General features: G+C 53.1%; 1 protein-coding gene across 3 annotated transcripts in view; it reads right to left on the bottom strand.

Moving 5' to 3' along the window:
• Positions 1–13368, bottom strand: part of SAMD11 (sterile alpha motif domain containing 11) — a 129286-nt gene that overhangs the window by 23026 nt on the left and 92892 nt on the right. For all 3 annotated transcript variants that reach the window (XM_076356333.1, XM_076356334.1, XM_076356336.1), the window contains exons 8-9: positions 10381–10545; positions 4350–4494 (exon numbers count right to left, since the gene is read on the bottom strand). In XM_076356333.1, the coding sequence (XP_076212448.1) occupies positions 4350–4494; positions 10381–10545 (310 nt within the window). The remainder of the gene's footprint in view (positions 1–4349; positions 4495–10380; positions 10546–13368) is intronic.

Here is a 13368-nt window from a genome sequence, read left to right as displayed (position 1 = left end):
TTCACCCCATAATTGTCTATGGTCCCGGAAGATGACTTGTGTCCCTAATGCTTCTTATAGACAGTACCAGAGACAGCTGAATGCTACTACCAAAGCATCTGCCTCAACACTTGCCCTTTCTCTGACTATAATCCGCCTTCTTCCCCTCCTGTGAGAGAGAAGCAGGTTCTCCCACACAGACCCCATGCCATATACTGTACGCATGTGCACAAGCTCCTAGGAACTGATGCATCATATTTAGCCACCAAGCTTCACCACACTAATCACACTATTAAGCAGCTCATCCAGCCTAGTCTGAGGACCTCTGCAATCCCTTCCATTTGCAGGGTATAAAAGTTTTTCCCTAAAGGGGGGTGAATGCAAGCGTTCCCTAGGCTTCACACACACTAGCCTGCTCTGTGAGAAGCAGTCTGCTCAGCTCAAGAGTACAATCAGGAGTGGTTTCTGCATCAGGAGATGAGCACCCTGGGTAAGAACATGCCAGGCTAAACGACCCCAGCAAAACCAAGTACATCGCCAACAAATTTTGGAGGCAGGATCCAAGGAGCAGGATCCAAGCAACTCTGCATCTCTGCAGGGCTCAGCCACCTGCCATTTTTGCAGGAGACAGAGCAGTTTGGAGATGGGAAGTACTCCAGGCTGGAGTAGTTGCAATGACACCTTTTAGTTGTACCTCTTCCTCTTCCAAGTCTTTTTATAACACTGAACTCAACAATCTTTTCAAGCAAACCACCAGGTCCTGGTGCTCTATAATCCAAGTCTGAATCAATCTAGAGAAGGAGCTAGGAAACCAAAACCATGAAACCAAATGGATTCTCAAGCCTGCAGCTTGAGTCTACTTCTGGCAAGGCATACCAGTTTTACTAACTCATTTCGACAGATGAGGAAGCTAGAGCAAAGAGGTAAAGGGACTGTTACTCCGCTAAAAAGACCTCGGAACCTGGTCTAAGAAAACCCTTATTCAGTGTGTCTGTGTGCACAGGTGTGTGTATCATCCCCTTCAGAGCCAGTACCCACCTGCCTGCCTTGTGCTTAGTATCATTAAACCTACCAGCCTGTTTCTGACCAGCAAAGATGGAAGCTAACTAGTTGACAAATGCCTGAACGTACCTATCTTCCCAAGCGTTCCCTAGCTCAGGCTCATCACCCACCTCTTCACACCTGGAAACTAGAAAACTGTATACATAGTTCCCACTAGCAGGCCAAGGTCTCTGCATTCCTGTCTTTGCAAAAACAGCAGCCCTACCCTGATAAATAAAACTGGGTCACCAATATGGGTTTTCCCCCCTTGCTTTGCCAGGCATCGTGGCTGAAGTCTGGAGTGGCTAATTATTCTTGCCCACAAAGCTGCTGCACTTGAGAGCTGACCTGATCCCCACAGATCTCCCGAAAGGAAGCTGAGATGGAATTTTAACACCATGCCAAACAGTTCGCATCCCCCTGCATCATGCGTTATTACTTCTGCTCCTGGGAAAGGAGATGACGTAAATCTACCTACAGTTTGCCGACGTACATGAGCCAGCTTCTCCATCGCCTTCTCCTCTGTCAGTGCCTACCTGAACCTTTTAAAATTTCTATACCTTCATAATAAAGGTGCACAGAGGCTGCTTTGATTTACCCTGTTGACAAAGACCATAGCAGCCAAGTACAAAACCCAACAACACCATGCTCCCAAGGAACAGGGAAAATGGGAGAAATTAACCCATACAGTGCTCTACTGCTTTACAATACACAGCCATGGCTTCTCCTGGCATACCTAAAAACACCTGTGGTGCTTTGGCAAAACAGCAAGAAACGGTTTGCACGTGACAGCTCCAACCAGGCCATTTTTGAGTGGGAGCAGAGTGATACGTGCTGATCCTTAGCGACACTCAGGTGGCTGCAGACCTCTGGGGAGAAATAATGATCACGTGAACTAATGTCTAGCAGACTTACCAAGTCATGACTATGGGGCGTAGTTGTAGCTTCCCGTTTCCCAGCCGGACTCCCCAGCTCTGCTAACCGAGGATTAGCACACCCGAGAGCCTGGCCACACAGGGCCTTCTCACACCCTCCTTGTGGGAGCAGATGGCTGCAGAAAAAACAGGCAGTCTGGTCTGCCATGCCTTGGCATGGTGGTAGAAGGAAGCACGGGACATGTCCATCCAGGCCCACCATGGTGACGTTCCACGTGGTTTGTCTCAAACCAAGTAGCTCCTTGGAGAACTACTCTAAATGCCCAGGCATTTAGAGCAGGTCCTGTGCGTACGCTCCGAGGTGGGAGCAGTGTGGGAAAACAAAACCAGGGCTGATAACATGCTATGAGCCTTGTTTCAGTGCACAAACTCTTGGACAGAAATGAGACTACAGAGTACGTATCACAGAGAAAAAGACAGCTTCTTTGTTTCGTTCCCACCAACATAGCCACAGGCTAGTCTTGCTTATAGGCAAATAACTAGACCTTTACAAGTGGGTGCAAATATCCTTGCTCCACGCAACATGCCACATTATACTTGCTCTTTGAACTGAGGTGCTCAAAGGCCTTCCCAAACATTGAGTACAACCTGCTTTCAAAATGAGAACCACTGTCACTGCACAGCAAGGGAAACTGAGACACAGAGCGACTCCTGCAAACTTCATCCAAGGTCCCACAGATACTTCTCTCAACATCAAAGGCAGGTTGTGCCCCTATGTGTTCCTTTCCCTCACCTCACCAGGATTTCCCTCTCACTTATGCCGATGCAACTATACATAGGGCTACTTGGAGAACTGAATCAAGATGAAAAGTAGCGGTCTTTTACAACCATAACTCCTGGCCTTCAGTCTCTGTCCCTTGAGCTAGCGAGTAACTTCTCTCTCCCTCCCATAACTGGGGAGAAACACCCGCCCTAACTCCAGTCCTCTGCTTAAACTGCCAGATAACGCCCTCTTCGCAAACGATTTAACACTTCCTGGCCTAGCCCAGCTCCATTAGCTAGAACACCTGTCTGGCAGCGGCAAGTACCTCTGGATTTGATACATATCTAATTCATTTTCAGTTTGCCCCTCCTATGTGCAGCACCTTCCCATAAGCAACCTCCACCCTTCCGTACGTGCCTTTTCAGCCAGGCCTCCGGCTGGCCTGGCACTTCTCCAGGCCACACATAGCTGGAGAAATTTTCCTGATGACTGGCTGCACTGAAACTCGTCTATCTCTGCATTCCCCACAGGTCTGCCTACAATCCACGTGGACTGGGTTGGATTTTACAAACTACGCCCTGTAGGAGAAAGGCTTACCAGGTCTGCCCAGCCCCTACACATTGCAAACCCACTGGTCAGAAAGGAAAACCAAACAGGATCTCCAAGGCTATAAATATTGGGGGGGGGGGAACAACTCTGAACCTAACACATGCATACGCCTGCTGTAGAACTAATATTGCAGCCTGCTGCCTGCCCCCACCCCAAGATGAAAGCCCAAAAGGTCTAGATACTAGAGCCTTTCGTGGCTTGTCCCGTGATACCCAGAGCCTTTGTGTCCCTGTGGCTGCCAGGCCCTCTCCTGCCTCTGCTATCCTTGTCAGAAACGCACGCAGCTTTAATTTAATATCCTTCTGAAGTTCTTGATTGCGGAGGGAATCGCTTATGGCACAGAGCAAGATAAATGAGCTAGAATATCCGGGGTGGGGGGGGGAACACGGACACAGAGGGAAATCAACTTTCCAGCACTCCTATCAGTGGTAAAGGGAAGCCATGCCTCCTCCTTCCTCAAAAAAAGAAAATTTCTTCTCTTCCTATTCCATCCTAGAGCATTCGTTCTCTCTCATTATCTGGGGATGCTATAAAATGCAAACTTAAACATCTTAACTTGCTCTGTGCCAAAGAACAGGTTAGAGTCTAGCACCTGCTCTAGAGATCCAAGGCAGGATTGGGATCGCTCCCACCAGCCAGACAGTTGCCAACCTGGATGCGAACGTGTATGTGCACAAGCACAAATCACCTCCCTTTGGGTACAGACATCCCAGCATGTGGCAGGCACACATGCAAAGCCACGCTTTTGCACCTGCATAACACCCAAGGGTGCAAACGCCTAGGGAGACGTTAAACACGTTACTGGGGCAAATCAAACCTGCCCACCCCCACGGGCACTGCTACCCTCACCCAGGTGCACCCTCCCCTCCCGGACCCTTACGGCACCCATGCACACACTTTTCCAGACTGGCTCTGAGGGTGCACACCGGCCCGAGAGCCCCCGCTGGGCGGGCTCGCATGCATCGCCCCCCCCCCCCCCCCCCCGTGCGATGCCGTCGCGGCTGGAGCAAACCCCGCCCCGGGGCGGGGGTGAGACGCGGCCGGCCCTTCCCCGTCCCCCGGCGGAGCCGCCCCCGCGGTACCTCTCGGGGAAGTGGGTGTCCCTGTGCTGGGGGAGGCCCTGCTTCCTCCGCTGGCTGGAAGAGTTGCTGGCCGAGGGGATGTGCGCTTCCATCGCGCCGGGGTTGCGCGCCGCCGCCGCCACCTCTTGCCGCGCCCGGAGGAGATCTGGGGAGAGGGAAGGGATGAGCTGCTGCCCGGCACGGGCCCCGACGCCCCCCACCGCCCCCCACCAACGCCCCGGACCCACGGAGGCACCCACCGCCCGCCCTCCGCCGCGGGGGCTCCTCCGGCTCCCCGCCTGCAGCCGCGCACCGCCGCAGCCCCCGGGCGGCAGGGCTGCTCCGGGGCTGCTCTCGGCTCCCCGCGGGCGACAGGGCTGCTGCCGGGGCTGCTCCCGTCCCGTCCCTCCCCGCAGCCCTTCGGGCGACAGCCTGGTCCTTTGCTCCCCGCCTTCCCCCCCCCCCCCCCGCCGCCGCCCGTCTCCGCGGTGCGGGCAAGCTGTCAAGCGCCGGGGAGGCGGGGGAGCGCGGCCGGCCCTGCGGCTCCCCTGCCCCGGGTTGCCCCGGGTACTCACCCGGCAGAGCGGGCTCTTAGCGGGATCCGCCTCCGCCGCCAAGGGAGTTTGGCAGCGGAGGAAATTGTGCAACTACGGGAGGGGGTGGATTGCTGTTTAATTGCCTTCCTGTTGGAGGGAGGGAAGGAGGGAGGGAGGGAGGGAAGGAGGGAGGGAAGGATGGATGGGGGGAGACAAAAAGGAGAGGAAGGCTTTCCCGAGCCACCCGCCGGCCCCCCTCTCCGTGGCGCGTAGCTCCGGGCCGCGGCTCGCAGCGCACCGGGGGCGGCACCTCCCGGTCCCCGAGCAGAGCCGCGGCGGCACCTGCCCCGGCCCCGCCGTGCCCAGCGGGGAGGGGAGCTGACCCGACCTGCTACCGAGAAGCCAGCCGCGTCCTCCCCCGCCCGACCCGCTCCCGCCGGCCGGCAGCGGCCGGCCCCGGCCCGCGGCCACCCGCGGAGCCCCGCGCCGAGGCGCACGGACGGCGGCGCGCAGCGGCTCCGCGATCCGCAAGCCCCTCGCTGGGCACCGCCAATTTTAGCTGGCCCGCTCCGTGCCCCCCCAGACCCCGGGGGCCGCAGAGTTTGCCGCGGGCAGCACTCTGCGCCCGGAACCCCCGGCAGGGCAGCGTCCGTCCCCCTCTGCCCCCAGAGCCACGGCCCAGCATCTCCCGCTGTGAAGCCCTCCCTGCCCCGGCATCTCCCACTGCTGCCGAAAGCAAGGGATGGGGGGCCGTTTCCCCAGGTGGCCCCTACCCCCTCGTCCAGGGAGCACCCACCTCCCCCCACTCACCTGGCCGGGCAGCACCCATCCCTGCTACCAGGTACAGTCCAGCAGTGGGGCCGCAGCGCTTCAGAGCGCCACGGGCTGTTTTCCTAAAAGCGTGGTGAACCCCCACCAGCCAGCTGCCCAGAGCATGGGGGGTGCTGCGGCCCTCACCTGGGCAAGGGGTGACAGCCAGCCCCGGCAGGTCTGTACCTGCCTAGCGCAGCTCTGTACCTGCCTAGCGCAGCTCTGCTGTAGGAAAGTAAAGGGCTGGGCCACAGAGCAGATGAGGATGGGGTATAGGAAGGGGCCCCTTCCAGCCCTAGGCACAACACTTTCATCAGACCATCGGCTGCAGGTCAGAAAGAAATGCACCCCTCGTTAAACCTGCACTGCCGTGTTACCACTGCAGAACCCTCTACCTATTACACAGGCGGACTGTGCAATGACAGGTTATACGCCTGTATAGTCTTTCCAGGGTGGGTGCCAGCGTAGACAAGCTGCCCACACAAGTGCCGTGTGATGGACAATGCAGGCACGGCCAGATACACCACAAGCACACATTAGTGCGGATCACAGCGTACTCCAAGGAAGAGCAGGCGATGCAAGTACAGCTGGCTTGCTATTGCACTTGCCTTCTCAGGGAACAACGCAGCTGGACAGACCTACGAGAAGGTCTAGCGACATGGACGCCCCTACCAGTTGCACTGACAGAGGCTTTTTTCCAGAGTGCTACTCTCTCACAGTTAAGCATCAGGAGTCCCTTAGTTCCTATACCTATTTGAAAACACCCTATACACAACTTGCTTATATCCCACAACAAAACCTCTGCTGCCGTTCACATGATACACAGGAAACGCACAACACACAGATGCACACTTAGAGGAAACCTCCTTCATACACTCGCTGTGTACCACTCTGCAAAAGGAAACCAAAATACAGCTGGGGAGAGGAGGAGAGGAAGATTTATCTTAATGAACACACCCTGCTCAGGATCAACTCGCATATTGAGATTTCAAAGCACTCCACCTCCAGCAGCGTATTAGTCCTCTCCCCACAACTGATTCAGAAAGCTACGTTAATATGAGTGTGTTGCATGACCCTGCTAACGATACACTTCCCATCTCCTTGCCTTCCTTTATATCACCACGCTGTTTTCTTTTGGTTCTGGAAATCCCAGTCACCCGTATTCCTGTTAGCCCCAAGATGTGCCCAGCCCAGCTTGAGCTTCGCCAGTCACTTCATCAGATATTTTGGTGATGGTCAGGGCTGAAGCCCCATGGTGGGACTGCAAGATGGGGTGGAAACGCTTACACAGCTGCTATTTTTGCTGGCACTAAGGAGGACATTGATACCTGAATGTTTCCAGCCACATTCACGCACACACAATCTCCGTCCCCACGCCCCCAACTGAGGGGACAAACATTAAAATTGTACAATTTTGAACTGCAAAAGTATGTAAGAAATAGTGAAACAACAAACCCCATCAGATCACATAAAAAGCCTAGAGAATTCTCCACGCCAGGGACCATGCACCTTCAATGTTTATAAATTAATTATCTGAAAAACCCAGGTCACTCCTTATTGCCACAGTGCCTGTAATTTAGAAGTCTGGCATGCAGCCAATTCCAGAAGCCGCATTGATCCTGAATGACCGCAACAACCCCCCACACGCGCACCCTCTCCTCTCCTCTCTCGCTCCCCTCCTTCCTTCCCCTGCGCCCCTGCCCCCCCGCCGAGGATCTGTTATTTACAATCCTGCACTCTGACAGTTGGGAAATCAGATTGATTGACAGTGGGACGCTGGCGGATGGAGGTTCCAGGCACGGAGACAGACTGAATTCAGAATGTGGGATGAATGCCACTGGGAGAATGGGGGCGGAGGAGGGGGGTTGAAAAGCAATTAAAAAAAAAAGATTTCTAAATTATTAACATTTTTTAAATTATTAATGTTATTGGTGCCTCCATGTGAGCCCGCAGATAAACTGCGCTTTGTACTGGCACTAATAATTTATAGCCCAACCAGAGCCCTGTGGTGTGGAGACAATCCAAAATACACGAAGTTTTGTCTTGTCAATGTTACACGAGAGAGTCTGTCTGTGCAGACTCCTTTTCTCCCCCTGCCCACCCCAAAACCTCAGTGTGACCCCTCACCTAACAAATGCTGATGAGACAATTTAATCATAATCATAAAAAAATACGTCAGGCTTTTAATGTAATGAGCTACTTTACTCATTACACGGGGGGAGAAGGGGGTGATACCAGCTGTTCTGCAGCACGCACTCTGCCGGGATGTACACGTTCCCCATGTCCAGCAGCCATCCGGTGCCCAGGTTAAGTGATCTATCACGACCGTCTGTTACAATACCGGTACACGTAACACGTTTTGTGCCGAGTACGTGCTCTGTTGTATTCAACATGGTCTACACAGACCTGCACGTCATGGTTGAATATTCGGCATTTCCATGTCTGCATGTGTTTTTCTTTTGTGCATGATGCATGTTACATACTGTCCTCTCGCATACTGCGCTTGTGTTCATTGCATGTATGTGTGGAAACTCCAGCCCTCTGGTGCGTGGCTTTGCCCCGTACCTACGTATCATGCTTGCAAGAGCTCTGCATCTCTGTAAATGTCTGCGACGCTGACCACCACACACAGAAGCACATGCCACGTTCACTACAGTGTGCCTCAGCACAGGTTTATGCCATGCCTTTGCTGATAAGCAAATCCTTACTCCACAGCGAAAGGAATTGCCTTCTTGCCCCCAGAGAAGCCAATCAAATCAAAGAGTGGCAAAGACGACAGCTTCTTCCTTAACCTAACAAGGAGCCCTGGGGATTTACACTCTAGACCGGAGATTCTTCTCCAGCTCTTGCTGGATGCTTCACCTATGTTGCTTGCGCTCCTTCCGTGGATCACCCAGGCAGGTACGTGTCAGCCCTCCACGCCTTGGATAGGAAGCAGCACAGGGGCTACAGATTCTTGCATAGCACTGCTTTTCAGTGACGCTTCAACCCTCTGCTTCCATGACTGGAACAGCGTCACCTCTTCCGTCTCCCTGGCTTTGCCGGATCCAGACTGCCGAGTTACTTCCCTCACCCCCCACTCCTGCATCAGAGGACCCGGGTACAATGCACGGCTTTACGCTGGACCAAGACGAGCCAGCGCCAGCAGGCTTTGCTCGCCCGAGGGAAGGTGAAGCGTCCCTGTGGGCTGAGGAGCCTTTAGCCTGCGGAGGGATGCTCGTGGCTCCTGCGCTCTGCCAAGCGGTTCCCAGGGTAGAACCTGTAACTGCCTAGTGCCCCCTTTAGGCACAGTGCAGGATGCTGCAGCCGAGCTGGATTTAGCCAGCTTCCTCCACAACCCAGGCAAAACCTACCAGCAATCCTTCAATTCATGCAGGACCCATTAGATCCTGGTACTGCAGGACCCTTATCCCCTCAGGACATCAATCCAGCCCCAGGACAAGGCAGCAACATTGGACAATGGTACCTGTTAATGAGGAAGCTGCTTCACGACCAGATTTTGGATTTTCCCCTCCTTGTATTAACGTAACTGTACAAGCGCCAGCCTCCTTTTAAAGGGCAGAAGGCAGCATCTTCACTTGAACATAGATATTGGTGCAGAAATACTCCTGTGCTGCTAAAGCCTAGGAACAGCAGACAGGCAGGTACAGAGGCACAATCTGCAGTGCACGCAACAGGCCTTAAATAAAGAAGGGCCGGGGGGTCCCTCAGCTACCGCTAGTGCCCAGCTCAACCTCAGAGGACCATGCCATCCTGGGAAGGTCTGGGGACAATTTCTTAGTGCTGGAAGCTGTGACCTACAGGGTCCTTACGGCAATGCTCTGAGGAAGCCCTCACCAAGTGAGCATACACTGGGTATGGAAGAAGTTCTCTTCCTTTCAGCAACCCTTCCCCTCACTTTTCCACAGCAGATCTGGCTTTGGCTAGTGAAGGACCAGATCAGTCCTTGGTGATGTAAACATAATTGTTTTTAATACATGGTACCATGGATGAACTTGTCCCACGGTCTTCAGCATTTGCCTGCTAAGCTGTCTTCAGCTTCATCTGCATATTTTAATTGTCCGTAAAATCACGACATCTAATTCTCATTAAGGTGAAAGGTCTTTAACACCAATTTATGCTATGTCTGTGGGTAGCAACTATTGCACAAACTTTCTAAACCTAGCACTATCAATGCTTAACTTAATCCTGCAACATCATCTTGCCGTTTCAGATCCCATCACTAAACGGCAGGAGTATCTGGCACTGCCTACATCTCACACACCCCCCCTGCTTTATGCCAACACTCATTCCCCTTGCGCCACATTATGACCCAAACAAGACTTACACCACAGATTCTGAATATCCAGGTTGACACAAACTCTTGAAACAAAGGAAGAAAAGGACCCCCCCACACACCGCCATTGCAAAATACACAATAGCGATGTTGCAGCTCATCTATCCCAGTAAACAAATGCGTAGCCCCCACAGCTAGCTACAGAAGGTATTAGCATTTATAGATGCCTGAGGGTAGATGCCCCCAGAGAGATGATGGGAGAAACAGTCTGTAGGATACTCTCTAGCACCACCTGTATTCACTGCATGATAAACATGCAACGCTGCAGCCCATAAATCCTCCTCACATGCACACAGGGGTTAGGGACATCTTACAAGACTTATACCAAATGGCAAAGCGAGCCCCTTCTCCCGTTTGTAAGAGCCTGTACCTCCATGGCTGGGCACTGCCATACTGTTGGCCAGCTGGTAGAGACGTTGTTGCTGCTGCTCTTCAAACGTGCCGTGTTCATTCAGTGCTGACATCATGCGTCTATAGTGCTCCTCTGGGGTCATCTGAGTCACCGAGTCCTCAAGCAGAGGCGTGTGGGAGTTTTCTGAAAAGCAGAAAGATTTGGTCTTTTTTCCAGAGAGAAATACAGTGGAAAATCACATAAGTATAGGGACAGCGGAAAACAAAGAGAAAGGGGCGTAGAAGGATATTAGCACAATTTCCCACAACTCGGTAGCGTACCTACTGAACAAGATGTACCAAACTGCCAAATGCAGCTGTCCTTGTGCTCCGAGATGTACCATCATATGCGGTCAGGACACACCTATACCTTGCTAAACCTCCAAACATGGGCACACTTATATACAGAAAAGCCTACAGCTTCAATTGCCACAGCACCCACAAAACTTATGAACAACTTCCCCCCGCCAAAGCAACAAGCATTACCTTATAATAATACAAAATTACCAGCAAGCTCTCTACCCCCAAGGTGGCAGAGAGGACAGGCAGGATGAAAGAGTTCACTGAGTTCTCACCCTTTCATCTTAGGGGACGTTGAGTTCTTTTTTTCAACTAATACCTGATCCGACATGCACTTCTTTCCCCCACCTTTCTGAACACCCACAAGGACACAATAACGCGAGAGATACAATAACAAGCATCCAGTGTAGGTGATGCTGACAACCGCACAACAGACAGTGATGACAGTCCACCTGCCCAGCTCTCGGAGGCAAGTCACAAAAGCGGGTTGTTTCAGATCTGTACGTATGGCTAAGCACCCTGAGGCCATTAAAATTATACCCAACGTGCCTACCTCTCCATCTTCCCGGAATGACTGCACAGCCAAGGAGGTGCTTTGAGGAAGGCCCTGCCTGCTCCCTGGGCAGTAGGGATCCCAGTCTAACAATCAGGGAGATAAAGCCACAGAGGCTTTCTGTTTACTGTAAGCAGAACTCAAAGTAATTACCGTTCTCCACCTTGGCGGTGGCTGCTCTAACACTATTTTATCTTGGATCTTCCCCACAGGCAAAACCTTTTCATTACTCAGAGAGGAACTCCCGGTAACAATCTAAACAGGCAGAGGGAAGGGAGGGAGCAGGAAGGGCTCCCCCCATGCTGCAGTCACAAGACCACCGCTGAGTTCAGTGAGTGACAAGACCACCCTACCGTGTGCCCCAGATTCGTGCTCCTTCATCCACCTCATTTCACAGACAGAGTCCCTCGGGGATCATGGCAGGTGATGCTGCTGCTAGACTGGCTCCAAATTCAAGGTGGTGGCTCTGAGCACAGGCCACTTACTTTACACCAGAGTCAGCACTGTGACGAATATGCAGGCACTGACATCTTGCTGGGAAAAGAGCTGTGGATCTCTCTCAGGTGAGAGAAAGGCCCCTAAGCTAGCTATCAGAAAAGATAGCCTGTGGCAAACAAATACAGTCCAAGAGACAGAGTACCTGTAAAACGTGGCCCTGCCACAGTAGCTTAGGGACTTGTTCACTTCTGCCTTGGCCAGAATGAGAGGCCATTAGTGGCAAGTGCTGTCTGCCACCAAACTCATTACACAACCAAGCATACAGGGGCTCAGATTTTGGGGATGCAACCCTCACATGTCATAATGAAGCCACCTCCTCCCCAAAACATAGGAGGGGCTAATAATAATAACAGCCCGAGCTGCACAAAGTTTCAGTAAAAAAAAGGGTTGCATCACCGGCTCCCAAGGCACTCTTCCTCTGCAAAAGGGAAATGACTTCAGTCCCCTCCAACTCAGGTCAGCCATCCAGCTCAGCAAGGATTCTCAATCAGCATAACAATTTGTGGCCATATCTGCAACCACTGATCTCTACCCCAGTGACGTGCATCTGCATCGCAGGGACCACAGGCTTCCTGTGTAAATCACAGGTTCATGGCCTGCTTCAAGGTAGCTATTGTCAGGAGCTGGGTCCCCACCCTGTACCGTGTGCATCACACTTAGAAACCAGACCCGAAAGAGGGAGGCTGCACAAGAAGACAGCCATGCCATGCCTGCTCCCTCCCACTCCCCGCCTCCGGTACCCAAGCCTGCAAGACGCCAGTGGAAGGAGCGGGAGGGGGGGGTGGGGGGCAGAATTCCCTTCCAGGTCCCCTTTCCTCCCAGTCACTCTGCAGGCCAGATTCCCACATCCTCCTCCGCTCTCTTGCCGCTCCTGCCACCTCCCCCAGGAACACAGAAGTGCACCAACTGTTTCAGTTCCCTTCTGATGCTTTTAACCAAAGGTCTAAGGAGCAAAGCCGCATGCCACAGACCTGATTTAGAAAAACACGGATTTCCGCCCCCCCCCCCAGCTGTGTCATTAGAGAAAAAAAGGGAGGGGGGAAGGGATTTAATAACACTTAATTACCATAAACTCTATCCGATCAGCCGCAGAGCAGATTTCAGGTGCAAGGAGAGGAGGGAGAATGGGGGTGGCAAGGGGAGGCTAAGAGGAAGGAGGAGTCCAGGGAAAGGCTGGATTTCCACACTTAAAACTTGGAAGATTTCACATGACTCAGCCAGCGATAATTCCAGCTTTGCTGAAGCTTTGCTGTCTGCTTTTGTCATTACCAGGGGGTAATGCGGGAGACTGATCTTGCCAAATCTCTTCCAGCCGCCAGGTGTGAAATGGACTCTGGCACGGTCACTGGGAAGGCACAGCCGAGGCAAGCATCTGTTGGGCCTTCACGGTCTCCAGCACGCCCCCCTGTTCGCCCAAGCCAAGGGGAGCCCACCTCTCTCACCCTCCACCAACACTTGCAGGGTCCCGACGGTGGCAGCCACAGAGAATTCAGGCTCTCGGAGGACACAGGTTTTCTGCTCGGTCTGAAGGACATGTCATTGCTGCACAACCTTTTCACCAAGGCTCGTCCTCCCCAGACAAGACAGAAGCACCCAGCCTGTCTGTCTCCTCTCCTT

This window comes from Aptenodytes patagonicus, chromosome 19 (genome assembly GCF_965638725.1).
Source record: "Aptenodytes patagonicus chromosome 19, bAptPat1.pri.cur, whole genome shotgun sequence".
NCBI lineage: Eukaryota > Metazoa > Chordata > Aves > Sphenisciformes > Spheniscidae > Aptenodytes > Aptenodytes patagonicus.
The sequence above is the reverse complement of the archived record's forward strand: the minus strand, read 5'-3'. Positions and strand labels throughout refer to the sequence as shown.